The 18,888-nt window shown below is 45.0% G+C and overlaps 1 protein-coding gene across 1 annotated transcript; it reads left to right on the top strand.

The window, feature by feature from the left end:
• The first annotated feature begins 1,303 nt into the window (after nt 1-1,303).
• Nucleotides 1,304-13,852, top strand: CDC6 (cell division cycle 6). The gene is made up of 12 exons (XM_003414709.4): nt 1,304-1,588; nt 2,404-2,591; nt 3,251-3,532; nt 3,658-3,857; nt 4,109-4,284; nt 4,684-4,790; nt 5,402-5,541; nt 6,041-6,141; nt 7,298-7,362; nt 9,730-9,932; nt 10,260-10,400; nt 10,771-13,852. Exons 2-12 carry the CDS (start codon nt 2,417-2,419, stop codon nt 10,858-10,860), a joined length of 1,680 nt encoding a protein of 559 aa, XP_003414757.2. The 5' UTR covers nt 1,304-1,588; nt 2,404-2,416; the 3' UTR covers nt 10,861-13,852.
• Nucleotides 13,853-18,888: the final 5,036 nt, after the last annotated feature.

Genomic DNA, 18,888 nt, shown 5'->3' with positions numbered 1-18,888 from the left:
CTACAGCTTCTATTGTATGTAACTCTTGCATTCATGGCAGGCTGCTTTCCTCTTGTTTCCGCTGCTAGAAAAGCCTGCCCCTTCACCATCTCTTCCTAATTAGAACACCATTTTAGAACATTGTCTAATCTTCCCTCTGTGATTAAGTGGTCAAGAGTTTGACCTCTTGGGTTCAAATCCAGCTCTTCCACTTACTAGTGTGACTTTGGGCAGGTTTGCTCAACTGCCTCTACTTCAGTTTCCTCATATGTAAAATGGAAATAATACTAACTTCTTGGGGTGGTTGTGAGAGAGGATTAACGTGATATAGGTAAAATCCCAGTCCCTGGCATACACTTAAAGCACTCGATATCGGCTCATCTCATATACAGACTAATTAACTGCTGGTTGTCATAGTTGCTGTCCTATTGTTTTATGGTTCTATTTCATTTGATATTGAGGGAGAAAGATTATCATCACCTAGAATTGTTTTGGCCTTTAAAGGAACCTGAGGCTTAGATGAGGTGTTAGCATTGGAAGGCAGCCTGTAAATTATTGCTCTAATTTATATTTTTCATTAAAAGCTCAGCTTGCCTGTTTTTCTATAACTGTGTGTCCTGGCCCTGAAACCCTAGTGGTTAGCCATTAAAAAAAAAAAAAATTTTTTTTTAAGTTATAGGACCATAAAATTCTCTCCACTCCGCATAATGTGTGGATTAATGGAATTAATGATAACAATGTGTACCTTGAACAAAATAGAGGTCTGACCCTACTTCTTGCCTTTGAAGCACCGGTGAGATACCGTGATGCAGTGTAATTTAAGTATGGGTACAGCTTTACAAAAAACATTGGTTTGGGTAGCAAGAATTCTCGGTCCTACGCCAGCACCAAGTGCTGTGACCTCTAATTACCCTCTGCGCGTTTGCTTTGTGCCTTTCCGGTTGGAAGACTAGGGAGATAAATAAAGCGTCTAGCATCCTGCCCGGCACAGAAACGCTCTATAAATGCTAGATATTATGTAGCAGCTCTCTGAAAATGTAGCGCATCAGGATAATTAAAATGGTTACGTTAGGAAAGGAGACGAGTCACCGCATCTCTACACATCGCACAGAAAGAAAAAAAAAAAAAGCGCGGAAATTCAGAGTTGCGTGTGGCAAGGACTACATCTCCCGGTGGGCTTTGCGGCGTGGCGAGTCCGCCGTAACCAGAGCCGCCCTCGCCGCAACGGCGCGTCTTTCCGCGGAGGCCCCGGATGTAGATGCCATCACCACCCAGTAGGCGTGGCCTCACGGTGGCGCCGAGACCTGGGAGTCTCTGATTGGCTCTGGGCCTTCCTGTTGGACGGGCCGCGGAGAAAGGGGCGGTGGCCGAGGCCCGTGGCGCTCTTGCGGCGGCCAATCAGAAGCCTGGTCGGGCTTTGGCGGGAGGCGGGAATGCTGCAACTCTGCAGATTTGGCGCGAGCGCGGAAGGGCTTTGCTGCTGCCGGTATCAGTGCAGGAGCTTCTGGTGAAGAATCCCTGAGGCCGTCTGTGTGAGACGTGAGAAAAAACCTGCGCTGAGGCGACGAAGCCCCGTGAGGTGGAAAGGAGAAGATTGCGGGGGAGAAAGGTGCTCGGGAAGGCCTGGGGTTTGGGAGGCGGCGGAGCGCGGTAAGGGCTGGGGAGAGGGTTGCGGGATCCCATGAGGCCGGAGTGTAATGAGAGGAGGAGAGCCGAGATCAGGGGAGGTCTGAGGTCGGGGTCAGACAGGGGAATGTGCAGGTTCGGAGGAGTTCTGGCAGCTGGGCGTGGTGTAAAGGAGCTGATTGCTGTAGGAGGAAGATGTTCCGGGGTGGGGGGTTGAGTGAAGACTGAGTGCAGAGGCGAGGGGAAGAACTGGGGGAGACTAAATGTGGAAGGTTGCTAGACTAAGCTGGTGATAAAGATATCCCGCGGCCTGAAGTGAGGGAATTAGACGTACTCTAGACATCAATCAAAATGAACTTCTTATTGCGTAAGAAGCAGTACCGCTCAAGTGGGTTGAGAACTTGGACTCTGAAGCCAGGATGCCTGGGGTTATGTCCCCATTTGCTACTTTTAGTTATGTGACTTTGGGCTTCTGTGCCTGTTTCCTCATCTGTAAGATAGGGATTATAATAGTATCCATCTCTAGGGCAGTTGTAAAATTTAAATGAGTTAATATTTGCAAAATGCTTGTAACAGCCTCTTATACTCAGTAGGTAGACATTAAGTGTTAGCTATAATTGTATCGATTTAGATGTGAAGCAGAACTGAATGCTAAAATATTGCTATAACCTAATTTACGCATGAAATGGGTGTTGGTCATGAGCACCAGTGAACAACGGTTTGAAGAATTTGCATGTTAGGTTCTTTTCCCTTCACTTTTGCATACTGACTGCCTGTCCTGTTCCTACTCACACTTAGCTGTGTTGCCATTATGCCTCGAACCCGATCCCAGTCACAGGCTACCATCAATTTTCCAAAAAAGAAGCTGTCTCGGACATTGGACAAAGCTAAAAACTGTCATAACACCAAACTAGAACCGACACACGTCCAGGCTATACCACGTTCTCCTAAAAAAATTCTGCCTCTCAGCCCCAGAAAACGTCTAGGTAAGCTATCTGTTTTATAGGTACAATTTTTGAGCTAGTAGCTCTCAACTTCTCCTTAATACCGTACTTTAATTTTGACAATCTTTTAAATGACCTTGCAATTAAATAGTATTTTGAAATTTGCCTCAATATTTGTGAAACTAAGGGAAACAAGTGGGTGGCACCCTTGATATTTTCAGTTATTTTCTTATTTTAGAACAGTGTTTGGCAATGCTTTCTTGTTTTAGAACAGCAGTTTTTAATGGGGAAGGGGTGATTTGGCTGTATCTGGAAACATTTTGTTTGTCACAACTGAGGGATTGTCACACAACTGAGCGGGTGCTTCTGGCATAGTGGGTAGAAGCCAGGGATGCTGCTAAACATCCTCCAGTGCACAGGAAACAGGCCCCCCCACCCCCCACAAAGAATTCCCTCTTCCAAGATGCCAGTGGTGCCCAGGTTGAGAAATACTGTCTTAGAACAATCTTAGAATTTCTTCCCAGTAAAACTCATTTGGTTTCTCCTGTAGCAAAATTCAGTGGTGCCATCTGGTGGCCAATATTTGTTCCTAGTGATAAAACATTCTCTTTTGGTGGTTCTGGGGGATCCAGAGGTCCTTGCAATGTCCTTTTACTATCCACTGCTATGAATGACCACATTTTGATTTTAATATATTTCAGGTGCTGACAACCTGTGCAACACTCCCCATTTACCTTCCTGTTCTCCACCAAAGCAAGGCAAGAAAGAGAATGGTCCTCCTAGCTCACGTATGCCTAAGGGGCGCAAATTGGTATTTGACAATGAGCTGACAATTAAGTCTCCTAGCAAAAGAGAAAAGGACAGCGTTCACCAAAACAAAACAGTTTCCTCAATTCGAAAAGCTCAAGAGATTACAACAAATTCTGAGCAGAGATGTCCATTGGAGAAAGAATCTGAATGTATAAGACTGTTCAAGCAAGAAGGTTTGTTCTTAGATGGCAGCTGTTAGTGCATTCCTATAACCAAGGCTGATGACTCCAAATGCAACCCAGTGGGTCTTCTTAGTCACCTTCTTCTGTGTCTAACTGTCCTTTCGTGTCTGGCACAGGCACTTGCTACCAGCAAGCAAAGCTGGTCCTGAATACAGCTGTCCCGGATCTGCTGCCTGCCAGGGAAAAGGAGATGGATGTCATCAGGAATTTCCTAAGAGAGCACATCTGTGGAAAAAAAGCTGGAAGTCTTTATCTGTCTGGTGCTCCTGGAACTGGAAAAACTGCCTGCTTAAGCCGAATTCTGCGAGACCTCAAGGTACATTGAGGATCTGAATTTTGATGCTCTTGCTAAAATGAAACGTGGTTGTTGAGGGTTAAGAAAGAAGTATTTAGAGGATTGAAGTTTCCTCCCAAAATAGGGCCTTTTTTGTTTCTCATTGTTTCTATCTTTCCAAAAGAAAGTGGAGCTTCTGGTCTTGTATGCTGTTAGTTCCTCAAAGACACCCTAGGTTCTATCAAATCTTTATCTGAAACCAAAGTAACTCTTTCATGTTTGTATTTTTCTAGAAGGAACTGAAAGGCTTTAAAACTATCATGCTGAATTGCATGTCTTTGAAGACTGCTCAGGCTGTATTCCCAGCTATTGCTCAGGAGATTTGTCAGGAAGGAGGATCCAAGCCAGCTGGGAAGGACATGATGAGGAAGTTAGAAAAACATATGACTGCAGAGAAGGGCCCCATGGTGTAAGTATTGCTCTGCTGCATGTTGTGCTTTGAAAATCTGCAAGGTCTGTTGCCCAGAAACTCACGTTCTGGTCTTCTGGATTATCAGTTTTTTCATAAAGAACATTTGGTTTGTTTGATATATGAGAGACACTTATATAAACGTAAAGGGAAAGAAGAAAAATACACCTTCTAGTTATAAATTGGAAAAAATGTCTTTAAACTAATTGCTTGAAGATAACATGGAAGTTACTTGTTCGTGATAGAGGTTGTCATGTTATTTTATCAGTGAATAGAAGTAGGACAGATGATCTTAAACTAGTCTCAGCTTTAAGGTGGTGATCTAACGTCAGCCCAAACCGAAAAATTGGAAATTTAAGAAGATGAACCCGGATACTAATTGTTTCTCTTTATATGTAGTGTGTTGGTGTTGGATGAGATGGACCAGCTAGACAGCAAAGGGCAGGATGTATTGTACACGCTGTTTGAATGGCCATGGCTAAGCAACTCTCGATTGGTGTTGATTGGTTAGTGCTCAGTTGTTCATGTTACATGTGGTTCTAAAGTCTTCTCTGTTATCTCTCTTTAGCTTACTTATTATTTATTATTTTATCTAAAATCTGCTTTCTGCTTGTCAAAATAAGAAAATTACTCTAAAATAATAGTAATTTTAATCCAAGGCAAATCAATTTTGTTAAGTCTGAATAGAAGTGACATTATACTGCATTTCAGAGGCCATCGATTTTGGGGGTGTCTGGGTCTGCTTGGAAACCCTGGTGGCGTAGTGGTTAAGTGCTACAGCTGTTAACCCAAGGGTCGATAGTTCGAATCCGCCAGGCGCTCCTTGGAAACTCTATGGGGCAGTTCTACCCTGTCCTGTAGGGTCGCTATGAGTCGGAATCGACTCGACGGCACTGGGTTTGGTTTTTCTGGTTTTGGGTCAGCTTATCAGTGAACAACTCTGTACCTAACTTGAACATTCTACGATGACTATGTACATCTTAACTAATGACTGTTGGGGGCCAAGTGGGAAACAATTGAAATGCTGGATTATAACTGGAAATTTAGCTTTCACAGGGTTTGGTTTTCCTGTTAGGATGATTTGACCAATGATTAGTGTTATTTATTTCTTCCTCAGGTATTGCTAATACCTTGGATCTCACAGACAGAATTCTGCCTAGGCTTCAAGCTAGAGAAAAATGTAAGCCACAGCTGTTGAACTTCCCACCTTATACCAGAAATCAGATAGCCACTATCTTGCAGGATCGACTTAACCAAGTGAGTGTCAACCATTGTGCCAAAATATATGTTCTTTGGCTCACCTGTGGTGGGAAAAATCTAACAATGGTTCTAAGTTATTTTGTGTTGATTGCTTTACCAGTTGAGTTCCTATGGGCCATAGTGAGAACACTTGTATGAATTCCCACATATGGCTCTATTTATACAGCTCAGTATTGAAATAAAATAGGAATTAAGGCAATCACTCAAGTGGCTCCTTAGCCCTTAAAAATAGGGGCCTATAAAAACCTTCTTCTGAGGTCTAATTGCTTTTTTCCATTTCCATTTCTGCCATATTACTACAAAATGTTTAAATGTGTGAGAAAACTATCTCCTTCAAACATCTCCGTTTACTTATGAGCAGAAAGGCATCTCAGACCATCCGGGGTGGCCAATCAAGCTTTAGACTTAACCGTGAAAATATTTATGACTGGGACCTAGATCCCAGAGAAGGAAAATCTTATAGTGTAGACTGTCATCTTTTCTGTGTTGTCTGAAGGTGTCTGGAGATCAGGTTCTGGATAATGCTGCAATTCAGTTCTGTGCTCGCAAAGTCTCAGCTGTGTCGGGAGATGTTCGCAAAGCCCTAGATGTTTGCAGGTGAGTTATGGCACTGTGGGTCGCTTTTATTAAAAAAAGAAATGCTGTTAATTGTCTCATGTAACTCAAGTGAATACGGCTTAAGAGGCTCCATTCTGCTACTTTTTATGCTCCGAAAGGAGGACTTGTTTCTCAGTGGGGAGCTCTGCATTTCCACCGTGTTAATGTCTGAAACATTATCAGTCCATTACCTACAGAGGGAGAAACAAATGAGATGTTGCTGGCACTCCCTGTGGTGATTATAGATTGGTTAATTACATTTGTATTAAAAAAAGACTCCAGTTTACTTTTCCATTAGCCGGTCTCAAGCAGGTTTATTTATGGACCTGAACCATCTTTGCCTTTAGACTTTTTCCCCCTTCCTTTGCTTTTGTGAGCACCCCTTCCCTCCAGTTGGTGGGCCTCACAGTTGTACTCCAGACAGCTCTCTCCTCCCATCCCCCTGACTCTCCTGCTGGGGAAAGCCTCCTGTGCTGACTGATGAAATTTCTTGCTTCCCAGTAGGGACACTGGGTCCATTAAAATGATACTTGCTGTGCTGGCCCACTGGTCCAACCTCCTCCTACTGTCATGCAGAAGATCCAGGTCTGGCTTATGGCTTCCTGTGGGCAAAGCACTTTGGAGAGAGCAGTGGGAGAGTAAGCTCTTCTTTTGCTAGATGGCATGATCCTGGATTTGAAAGTCTACCCTAGTCGGCAAACTACTTGAGTAAAGACTACAGCTGTGAGCAATCATCAAGTAGGCTGGTGTTTAGCCTACATATATCGCGTGTAGATATAACCAAGAACTCCCCCCTTAGGCCTAATGTATGGGGGTTGTGCTCCTTCTTCGTCACCCACACTGCATTTCCTCTCCCTTATGCATGACATTTCTTCTCATCCAAAATGTTACTGTTGGCTCCATGTATGTTGTGACCTACTTCGCATCTATAAGAGGAAACCATGTAATGTTGAAGTTTCTTGAATTCCCTGGTCCATGAATTATTCCAAGGCAATTAAGTCCGCTTTAGCTGAGACACAACCCAGTTTTGTTTGGGGGCTTTAAATGATAAAACATATTGTTTTTTTAATTAATGTGCCTGGTTTTGAGCTTGGTGGTTTGGTGTGGTATTTGGTTTGGCTCAGCCTAAATTAATTTCAGAACTATTTTCTTATAGGCGAGCTATTGAAATCGTAGAGTCGGATGTCAAAAGCCAGACTATCCTCAAACCACTGTCTGAACGTAAGTAGTTTTATCTTCCTTTATTATTGGAAGCTTAACTGTTCTGAAAGATGAAATGAGCATAGTTAAATCCATACCCACCCGTTTTTATGTCTGTGTTTTTGGTCAGTTTCATCTACCTTGTTTCAGTCTCGCCTGCTGGTACCATATATTCTGTGCATTACCGGAAATGAGTTCCCTAGGGTGTTACATAAATGGTTGGGACAGAGAAAGTTTTCTTTCCACACTCTAGGAATGAAAACTGTAGACAATAATGTCAGATCACCTTTGCTCTGTGCTTACGTTGAGTGCACTATAGGTCTCCATACAAGTGAAAGTAAAGCTCTGGTTAAAAAAAAAAAGAGTTGGGTGAAAGAATTGTGAGTTCAACTTGGAATATCTCAAGCCTTTAAACAAGTCCAAGAGAGTAGAAGTACAAAGATCATATTGCTGCAGTAAACTGGAGGCTATTACTAATGACCAATTTTTTCTTTCCCTCAGCCTTGCTCTCTTAGCTGTGGCAGATGTCAAATGGCCATGAACCACGTATCTTCTCAGCTTTTAATTTCCAACGTTAATTTTTCAAAACAGGACGGTCTGATTTGTTGTTTCTTCCTTTACCCCTGCACTGGTTGGGAGTTATTAAATTTGTTTCTAGCACTATAGTTCTACATAAAACTTCTTTTCATCAACTTGTTAAAATCAAATTAATAAATATTTCAGAAGCAGCCAAACAGTGCTTAGGCTGATGGTGGGCAATATATGCCAATGTGTTAACTAGATACTGGTTTCTTCCTTCTCTTCACCTTTTCAGATTATTCTTTTTTTCTGTTCCAATAACATTTAGGCTTGTCAGTGACCCCTCCATGAGCACACACACGGATAAAACAAGTTTTAAGTTTCTGGCATAAATTACTAGACTAACCTAATTCCTATCTTTTGACTTCTGATATGTGTGGAATTGGCATTTAATGGTTCCAGAAAGCTGTAGAGACCTGACTTTAACTAAATAAAAGAAGAAACTTTCTAATAAATAGAACTCACTGGGCTTCTTTGAAACATGGTGAGTCCCCCAGCATTGAAGCTGGCTGGATGGCCACTTGTTGAGATTATTTTAGAGGGGACTCGGCTGTCTGGTAGGGAGCAAGAATAGACATCTAAATTTCTTTCAACTTTAAGATTCTGTTATTTGATCAGTGATCTTTGGTTTCTCTACTGCAGAATCCTGTTTGTTGTCATGAAGTAGAAAATTGTTGTGGGGGAACTGCAAATGGTCTCAGGAAGTAACTTCAGGCAGAGGTTGTTACAGGGCAAATCCCTCCTCTGTCTTGCAATTTGGGCATCTCCAAACAATGAGGCCATAGTCCTCTGCAGCTTCTTGGCAGTTTCCCAACCTCCGGCTTTTGAGATGGTGCTATCTGCTAAACTATCCAATGACATTCTCTCAAATGTTGCTCTACTGCAAAACTGCTTGGGCAAGTGAACCAAACCTCAAAGGTCATTTGGGGAAGCCTGGGGAAGCCGTCTGGAGGACTGGTGTGGGATTGACTTTACAGTCCACATTTAGCCCCTCATTTGACTCAAAGGATTGGGTAATTTTTTTAACTTTTTTTTTCTTCTATTAATTACCAGGCACTGTCATCATCTTTGCTTCCAGGTTCTGTTCTTTACCTTTGAGACATCAGGAACTCCCAAGGCATAATACAGTAGTTTTCTGTCTGGCCCTTACTCTTTCTGAGGAGGATTTTGTCTCTCTGACATTAAATTACATTCTACAGAACAAAATAGCTTACTATTCGGACCAGAAAAAGAACAACCCTACTTTCCAAGTCACCCTACATCATTTTGGATCTTTCTGAGGATAGTGTTTGCCTTGGTTTCCTAGGGCTGCCATAACAAACATACCACAAATGGGTGGCTTTAAAGAACAGAAATGTATTTTCTCATAGTTCTGGAGACTAAAAGTCCAAATCACAATCTTGGTCGTGTCGATTCCTTCTGTGGTTCTCTCTCCTAGTTTTTGGTGGCTGCCAAAATCCGTGGTGTTCCTTTATAAGACATCACTCAAAAGGGATTAGGGTTAGGACTCACCCTATTCCAACATGTACCTGCTAACATAACAAAAGAAAAAAAACCCTATTTCCAAACATGGTCATATTTATAGGTACAAAGGTTAGGACTAAAGTATAATTTTTGGGGAACACAATTCAATCCATACCAGCCAGTATTCCCTCTCATCTTTCGGCTTCTGGAGAGTCAGAACCCCTGCTTTGCCACCACATGACTACACTTGAATTTCCTGTGGCTAAACGTAGTTATCATTTGTCTGAACACACATATACACACACTTTTAAAAATCTAATTAAGCTTAGTTTATTTACTTTATAGGTAAGTCATCCTCTGAGGCTCTGGTTCCCAAGCGGGTTGGTCTTACTCACATATCCCAAGTTATTTCAGAAGTTGATGGTAACAGGATGACTTTGGGCCAAGAAGGAGCACAAGATTCCTTCCCTCTTCAGCAGAAGATCTTAGTCTGCTCTTTGCTGCTCTTGACCAGGCAGCTGAAAATCAAAGAGGTCACTCTGGGGAAGGTAAGCTGGGAACCTCAGCAGATGGAACTGGGTAGAGATGAGAACCTGCTTTGTAGAGCAGATATTTTCCAAAAGGCCTGTTAGGCTCCAGCTGATATAATTAAAAATGGATTTTAACAGAAAAAGTAAATACTGTCCCTATATAAAAAAGGTAGCTGACTTTATTTCCCTTGGGTTGTGGTCAAGAATTTATCATATTGAAAATGGGAAATAGGGCATTCAGATAATTTTTTTGCAAGCCCAGACTCATATTTTTTAAAAGATGGTACAGTAACGAGGTAAGATGTGACTTTTAAGCAACATTTGTTCTCCCTTATTTCCTCCCAGTTATATGAAGCTTATAGTAACGTCTGTCGAAAACAGCAGGTGGCAGCTGTGGACCAGTCAGAGTGTTTGTCACTTTCAGGGCTCTTAGAGGCCAGGGGCATTTTAGGATTAAAGAAAAACAAGGAAACCCGCTTCACAAAGGTACAGCTAACTGCTTCTTTATGGTGGCGCTTTTAATTGTCCTGTTCTGGAGAGCTTATTCTTTGCTAAAGTAAAGATTAAAAAATCACCCCAATTAAATAAGACAGTTTGGTTTTTATTAGGTGGGGTTTAAGGTGTATGAGGATGGGAGTATGGTGTGAATGAAGATTTTTTTTCAAGGAGGTTTTTGTCTCTCTGTCATGAAATTTTATTCTGTAGGACAAAATAGCTTACTATTCTGATGAGATAAAGCAATGTTTTAACTTGTGTGCCTCTTGTGAGAGAAGTTTCACGTGGTAGAAGTTTGTGTAGTAACAGGTTTGCTTTTGTGAGTTCTGCATGGTGAGAAATCCTTTTCTCTTCTTTCCAGGTGTTTTTGAAGATTGAAGAAAAGGAAATAGAGCATGCTCTGAAAGACAGAGCTTTAATTGGAAATATCTTAACTACTGGATTGCCTTAAATTCTTCTCTTACTCTAATACCCCATCCAAATTATCCAGCTGGCATTTAGAGAGCTACGGAGTCTTCATTTTATTTTTTTATTTTCAGATCTGAAAACAAATAGGACCTTTTTACCTGAAACCAATGAACTTTACAGGTTTGTGAATATTAGCACAGAATCATATCTTTGGGTCTTTTTATTTTTCCTCATAAAAATGACCAAGTAGACCCTTTTTAATTACTTTTGCTACCTCTACCACTTATGTGTCTTCTACCAATATGTTTGCAAGTATACAGATTTATGTAGTAGAATACACACGTATTTACCTCTTCGTTTCCTCAAACATCAGTATATCTTGTTAAGAACTTTGGGGTTAGAGTAAGAAGAATGTAAAAGGATGACCCAGGAAAATAAGCAAGTCCACATGGAGATTTGGAGGACACTTTGGTCAAAGAATTTCTTTCTTTTTGGAGTATACTGTATTCACATTGCAGATACTATCACCTTGTGACATTTTAAAGACTCGTTGAGTTTCTTAGGCATTCCCAAGATTGTGGGGTGGTTAAGGAGAATGTAACATTCGATTGTGAATATATTTATTTTTCAAGTTGCATTCTTTGTCTTTCTAAGCAATCACATTTTAAGAGAGCCCAAGCTTTCAGAAGACAATGTGAAAATTCCCAACTGTCTCACAGCCTTAGCTGCCCCTAGATGAAGCTGCTTGTTTCAAGATGCCTTCATTTGGGGTTGGGGTTTTGTCTAAACCACACATTTTTCTGGTCTTATTAGATAAATTAATCCATATGGTTACTCCAGGCTCTTTTCTCGGTTGGTTTCCAGTGGCATTCAATGGCAGTTTGTGACGGAGACACCAGAGGGCACCATTATAACACTGACTGCCTTAGAAGTACAGGCTTGGGGCTGGGGTATATTTCTTTTAAGAGAAGAGGGAAAAAGTACTGAAGTTTGATTTCTATGGGAGGTCGCTGTACATTTGTAACCTAATCAAATGCTTGGAATGCAAACCTTGTGTGAGATGAATGGTCTGAGAGCCAGTGACCAAGTCTGCCTCTCCCTGAGCACCTCTGCTACCTGCCTCCTGCTTTTCTGACAGGGACTTGAGTTTGGGAACTTGATATGTGTACAAATGATCTGTCGGCCACTGTTTCATTCATCCTGCCCACTGTATCCCTGCAATGCGATCTGGGTTACAGCAGGTGGTATGGGATAGAAGAAGGGTGAGCAGAGAACCCTCTGAAATGAACACTACCCACTGATGTGTGTAGCAGAGGGTCATCTGTAGACCCAAGTCTAAGTGCCATTCCCACTCTTGGACCCCTTTATGAGAGCATTCCTCCCCTCTGAGGGTCATTTGCAAGTGGGGAACACAGTGCCATACCTAGAAGGTTGGAAAGTGTCTGGGGCTATAAGGGTTAACAAGCATAATTGCAAAGATTGTCCGAAGGCTGAGGGAAAGCAGAGACTGAATGGGATTGAGAACAGATGCGAGGCTTGATTTAAATTACATTTTATTGGATGCTGCTGCCTTAGGAGACGTGACTGCTTTACAGTTTGTTTCCACACTGTGGGCAGCTGCTGTCTGTTCTGTGTCCACAGTAGGATCCTGCCCAAGAAGGAGCAGCCTCCCCACCTCGTTGTGTTTGAGGCTTGGCGCCTTCCTCTTAACTGTAGGGCTTGAGTCAGGAACATGGCTTGACTCGCAGCAGGGCTGCTACGTATCCTCCATGGCTTCCAGCCAAGACCACATTATTTGCGGATTCAAAGGGGCCAAATTTCTTTCCCCTCTGCCTTCTCTCTCCCTTCCCCCTGGTATTTGGAAATAGGGTTTTCTGTGTATTGGTTTGTTAGTTTCCTTTCCTTCGGTTCTCCCTCCACTGTCAATTTCTAGGTCATTGCTGCTTTTAAGACTTCAGCAAATGGAACAGGGTTGATTCTGTCAATGATGCGTGAAGCAGACTTAGAGTCCCTGCCTGGCTTCCGCTGCCCTTGTGGGAGGAAAACTGATGTATGTTCGTCAGTGAAGTCTTAAGTGTAATTCAGACAGCCAGGGAGCAGCTCGAGAGGAAGAAAGTCCTTTCCTTGCTGGCTTTTCTCGTTGAAGCTGAGAGCTACAGGAAGGTGGTGGGATTTTTTAGCGGGATAGGATGGGCTTGTGGTGACTAGTATTTGCCACGATCATAGGGTTCTTCACATGGAGTAGTGGCAAAGATGCTGACCTACATTCTTCCTCTTGAAGATGGTGGGCTGTGTGTCCATATCCTGGTTTCTTTTTTTCTCCCCAAAGAAACAGATTAAGCTTCCTTGGAGCATTGGTGGGTATTGTCATGGAAAGAACACAGACATAAGAAAGCTGGGGTGGGTTTCAGCCCCAGAGCTGGCTCAGTAAAGACTTCCCTGTGGCTACGTAACTGGCAAGAGTGTGAGGTCCAAGCTCCCCAGAGATCAAAAAAGTTGGCGGAGCCATCTCTTCTGTCCCCCCAGTGCTCCCTGTCTTTATTAAGTGCGCTTTTAAGATACACCAGTAAGAACTGAGAAGTGGGAATAAGATGTGACCTAGGGATTTTTAGAAATATCTATTGAGAGATGTTGGTACTACAACTCAGGGAGACCAAAAGAGAGCATCAAAATTGAGGTTTTATTCACATTTGTATCTGCCTCCAACACTTAGTGCCTGGTACCTGGTGGTGGTTAGCTGCCATTGAGTCAGCCCCACCACACATGGCAATCCTGGTCTCATGCCATCCTCGTGATTGGTTGAGGATTAGACAGAGGTGATCCATAGGCTCAGTAAACCAAAAACCCATACCTGTTACTGTGGAGTCAGTTCTGACCCAAGATGACCTTACATGTTCCAGCGCAGAACAGCTCTTGGCAGTAATCTTTATGGAAACAGGTTGACAGGCCTTTCTTCTGTAGTGCCACTGGATGGGTTAAAACTGCTTATGCCACCCAGGGACCTCTTAGGCGCCATACCTGGTAGGTATTGAACAAATAATTGTTGAATGAACAGGTAAATGGACCCGCTTCGATGCTGCCTTGCCCTCCGTTTTGAGGACAGTTCTAATCTGGAGGTAAATATTGCTGGTGCTTTTGCACTAAGGTGCCGAGCAGGCCCCTGTGCCCTCTTACAAAATGTGTCTTGGCACACTTGTGGGGCATTTATTGCCCTCACAGATGCATTCCAATGGCTCCCTCTGAAGTAGCAGTATTTTGCTTCAGGCCACTTCCATGTTGCTCTAGGGAAGCCTTTGTTATGGGGGGAGTCATACCAACAGACAGGGAAGAGGGGTACCTGTCTGGATGTTACCTAGTGTCCCTAGACTGGCCAGGAGCTGTGCCTTTTGTTGGTAAGGGGTTAGGGGAAACCTACTTTCCTGCCCCACTTTTTAACTGTTGGGGCAAGTTGTGATCTCAAGCTCTTCCTGAAAAGATAACGTGCCCTCTTGAACACATTCTCTTTTAAGCTACTAACAGCCTGGGTCTTTCTCAGAAGAGGTGTGTTTTCTGAGGGGGGAAAAGGCATGCCCTCTGGCTTCCCCTTGATTTTCAACCCCAGCCCCAAGGCATGGGCAGGAGAAGCTAATTGGGTGCAAGGGGCCTGGGTAAAGCCTGTCTGAAGCCTGGCGAAAGGAGAGAGCAAGCTCCTCTTTAAAAAGGCTCTAATTGAGTTCTGATTCAGCCTCACTGCCTTTGATCTCTCCTCTGTTTCCCACACTGCCTGAAAGAGCTAGATCAGCACTTTATAACAAGGGTGCGCCTGCTCCCTGCTCCCGCCCTTCCTTTCCTGACGCTCTCTGCTGCGGCCATCCTTTGCTTGTCTCCTTCAGTTAAGATAATGAAGATGCTGAGAGATAAAATGTGTATTTAATAAGGGTGGGGGTAGGGAGGTGGAAAGGGGGAGCCAGGCCCTTTTCTAGTTTGGGGCCTAGCCAAGACTAAAGCTGAAAGCAAAGCCAGAGTAAGACTTGGCCCCAGGGTGTGGGGGTTTCTGGGCCTCAATCCAGCTGACTTCACTGCCTGCTGTTTGCCCTAAATTCCCCCACCTCCACCCTCTCACCCCCACACTCCTTTCTTGCTTGCTCCCAATGGGAGAAGGGACTCTTGCTCCAACTTTCTTTTCAGCTGGTAACTTGGCCTTTCCTTTGGTGCCCCCCAACCCCAGAGTCAGCTGCAAGGTCGGGCTAGGGCAGCCCCCTCTAGCCTAGGCCTGTAGAAGCTGTGGGTTCACAGTGGGGGGTGAAAAAGCTGAAGTTAATGAAGACCAGCTGCTAGTCTGGACTCTGCTTACAGCTAGCTGGAGGCCGGGCTTTGGTGGTGGTTAGAGGTACGGGGTGTGTGACCTCCATCCCTGGGCACAAGGATATCCTTTGGCAGCTGAGGCTTGTGCTTCTCTGGAGCTTGGTTTTTATCCTTAGTTTGTAAGAGTCGGCTGTTTCCCTCATCCCCTACTCTTCCCCTCCCCAAATAGCACTCAACCTTATTGAGCTTTATAACAGTAGTGGTGGCCCAGCTGAGATCTGAGGATCTCTGAGCCCTTTTGTAAACACTCATTAACTCCTCCTAGGAAGAACCAAGAGCCCTGTTTAACAGCTGGGAGAGAACTGAGGCACATTGGGGTGAATGGCATGACCTGAGCTCACCCCATGGACTCTACCCTGGGGCCCTCCATCCTTGCTATCTAGCTCCTTTCCCCAGTTCTTCCTGCGGACAGAAAGAGCCAATGCTATTGCCCTCTCCTCTTCTAGGAAGCAGCCATGCTCTCCTTTCCCTCAAGTCTGTCCCTGAGTTCCCCCGGCCCTTCACCCCTTCACCCCGTGACATTTCCCCCACTCTGCTGCTGGAGAAATAGCAACCCTCCTTGCAAAATGTTCTCAGTCAAGCTCTCTGCAGATTCACACCCATCTTGCCCTGGCCCGCCAAACCTGCGTTCCTCCCGTTTGAGCTACTGAGAAGGTTGGCTATCCTAAACTCGGTCAGTAACTGTGAAGTCGATCTGATTGTTAAGCAGCCCCCCTGCCCTAAGCGGTACCTGGGGGAAATCTTCCCTTTCTTTTCCTTGTCCATTCTGGTAAAGATTCAGGACCCTATTAAGGGCTGGTGGGGATACTAATTGATCTTCAGGTTCTGCATCCTGTTCTTCCATTGACGATTGCTATTTCTGGTAATGGGTGGAACCCAAAGTCCTTTTATTTTTTTCTCCCTTTTCCTCCAGTCCCACCTGATCATACCCTCATTTATATTTGCATATTTGCACACATCCCTCTTCTTCCCCCCTCTCCAACACACAACACACACACCTCTAAGGTACAGAGCTATAAGGGTTTAAAGTTCTACCTGTTTCTAACAGCCATCCTGCCCCCTTTATTTTTTTTATTATTGTGCTTTAAGTGAGAGTTTACAAATCAAGTCAGTCTCTCATACAAAAATTTATATGCACCTTGCTATATACTCCTAGTTGCTCTCCCCCTAATGAGACAGCATCTCATGAGTCTGCTTGAGCCAAGAAGCTCACTCCTCACCAGTATCATTTTCTATTTTATAGTCCAGTCCAATCCCTGCCTGAAGAGTTGGCTTTGGGAGTGGGTCCTTTCTTGGGCTAACGGAAGGCCTGGGGACCAAGAACTCCAGATTCCTTCTAGCCTCAGTCAGACCATTAAGTCTGGTCTTTTTATGAAGATTTGAGGTCTGCATCCCACTGCTCTCCTGCTCCCTCAGGGATTCTCTGTTCTGTTCCCTCTCAGGGCATCCTGCCCCCTTTAATTGCTGGACAGGTAAGTTTTCCCCTGGGGTGGCTTCATAGGTCATTAGGAATAATGGGGAGGGGCGGGAAGCCTGTCTGGATCTGTAAGGGAGAGAATAGAAGTGAGCAATTTCCAAAGAAGCATAACCCCTTTCTAAAATTCCCAATAGCTAAACAGCTTAGACGAGTGGTAAGGAAAGAGCTCTTAACCCCATCTCCAGCACCAAAGCCCAAATCTATCTGTTTAGGGCAGCCAGGAAGGAATGTCTATTTCCTTCTGTCCTGTGATAGTCTATTCTCAGCTAAGTCATCCATGTGCTGTGGATTTGAGACGGGGGTGTTCCTATTCCCAGCCTGTGACTCAGACCCCCATCTTTCTTCCAGTGGGTTATTATTTCCCCCATCAATCCTCAGCTCTCTGCACTTGCTGACCCAGTCAGGGCTAGTAGAAGGCATGGAGAGCCCAAGTGTTTGGAGAGCGGGCTTTAGGACCCAACGGGAACCCGTGCCTCTTGCAGCAGCCTAACCCAGAAGCAGGGGGGAATCCTGAATCGAGCTGAAAGGGCTTCCCCGGTTCTCCTGGGAACCCATCGCCCCCCTGCCGGCACACACCTGAGCAGGTAGGACCACGCACACCCCTTCTCAATTTTCCCTTGGCCCCCCTTCACCTGGGCCTCTCTGCTTCTGATCTTGCTGTCTCCCTCTGGCCAGTTCAGGCTTTCCCCGTTCCTCCTCCCCCATGGCTCAGTGTAGTCCTAGGAGGTAGGAGCCTGGGAACAGTAGGGTGTCTGAAGGCTCAGAGCTCCTGCACCCTCCAGCGCCCTTCCGACATTTCCCCCGAGCGTCCCGTGTTCTCTAGCTAAGACTGGAAAGTGGGGGGAAGGTCTGCCAGGCCCCACGCCCTTGTACCTTCCTTTGCAGTATTGCCTGATACCCCTTCCCCCACCTTACCTACACAGGAGAACTGGCAAATGCTAGGGTAGGAGAGAGTGGCTGGAGCAGCAGAGAGACCTGAGGCTCCCAGGGGGCTTCTTGCTTCCTCTCTGTTCCCCAACCCAAAGGGCTTGGGACTTTCCCCCTCACTCCTACTCATCTTATAGGAGAACTAATGTCCCCTTCCAGGGTCATCTCATACTTGGGTGGCCAAAAGCTTTTCTGGAGGGTAGAGGAGATCATGGACATTTTGGTGGCCTTTTCCTCTAGGGAAAGTTCTTTCAGCCTTGAGCACCCATCCTTGCCAACAACTAAACACATATTGCAAGGAGCCCCCCACCCACCTCAGGTTATGTCTGTGTATGTGGGGATAGACCATGTGATTGTAAGACCTATAAGCTTTGGATAGAGGTGGCTGCATGCACTGAGGGGGAAGGATCCCAGAGTGTGGCCCAGGCCAGAACAGCCTCAGCCCAGATGGCTGGGAAAGGGGGTGTGGGCCAGATGGGGGAGGCCACCCACCCATGCCAGCTCCCTGGGTTCCTTGGCTTTCAGAGCCTCAGGCTCCTGGTGTTACCCCAGAGCTGGGGAGAAACCTGGATGGCACCTACTGTTTACAGAGACTTAATTTTCCTTCCCCTCTTTTTTTTTTCCCCGTGGTGGGTTGACAGACCCTGCTCTCTGAAGATCTAGGGCATCTCGTTCTGGTTTGTTGGGTTTGCAGGTGGGGTGTGTGACTTCTCTGAGTAACTGTGAGTGTGTCTCTTGCCTCTGGGGATAGTAGACTGGGGAGGGGAGTGATCAAAGAGACTGGTCACACTTTGCGGGAATCCCTCCAGCTCTCAGTGTGAGGTGGGGGTGGGTGGCATATCCCCATCTGGTAACTGTCTGGGGTGTGCTCTGTATTCCTCCATGGCTCCCCAGAACCCCTAGGGTTGGGTTTGGAGGAAAGGGTGGATAAAGGACTGGCTTCAGACTTGGTTCTGCTCTTGACCCCCAGAGGAAAAGTAGAGATTTCTGGGATTTAGAGGCCTGAATTTGAAACTTAGGTCATTTAACAAGGTGCATGTATATGGTCCCCCCCCCACCAAGCCTCGGTTTCTTCATCTGTAAAAATGGCTATGAGTAGCAAACTCTGCCTACCTGAGAGGGACACTGCCATAAGACCCCCCAAGATCATGTAAATCCTTCAGCCTAGTGCACATGCTGGTTATGGCTGGAGGAGTTCTAGCATGGGCTCCTCTTCCTAAATATAGGTCAAGATCTTCGCCTTCAGTTTCCTTCCCCATCCTTGCCCATCTCCAAGACAGAGGAGCCTGGCAGGATTGGTGCCCCAGGGGCTGCAAAATTCTA

Source organism: Loxodonta africana, chromosome 18 (assembly GCF_030014295.1).
Source record: "Loxodonta africana isolate mLoxAfr1 chromosome 18, mLoxAfr1.hap2, whole genome shotgun sequence".
NCBI lineage: Eukaryota > Metazoa > Chordata > Mammalia > Proboscidea > Elephantidae > Loxodonta > Loxodonta africana.
Note: the sequence above shows the minus strand (reverse complement) of the source record. Positions and strands in the feature narration are given on the sequence as shown.

Bases quoted from the DNA above. Each gene is read 5' to 3' on its own strand.
- CDC6 (XM_003414709.4), top strand. From the start codon at position 2,417: ATGCCTCGAACCCGATCCCAGTCACAGGCTACCATCAATTTTCCAAAA. The intron at 4,791-5,401 runs GTTAGTGCTCAG...TTTCTTCCTCAG, and splicing joins CTCTCGATTGGTGTTGATTG to GTATTGCTAATACCTTGGAT. The intron at 6,142-7,297 runs GTGAGTTATGGC...ATTTTCTTATAG, and splicing joins AAAGCCCTAGATGTTTGCAG to GCGAGCTATTGAAATCGTAG.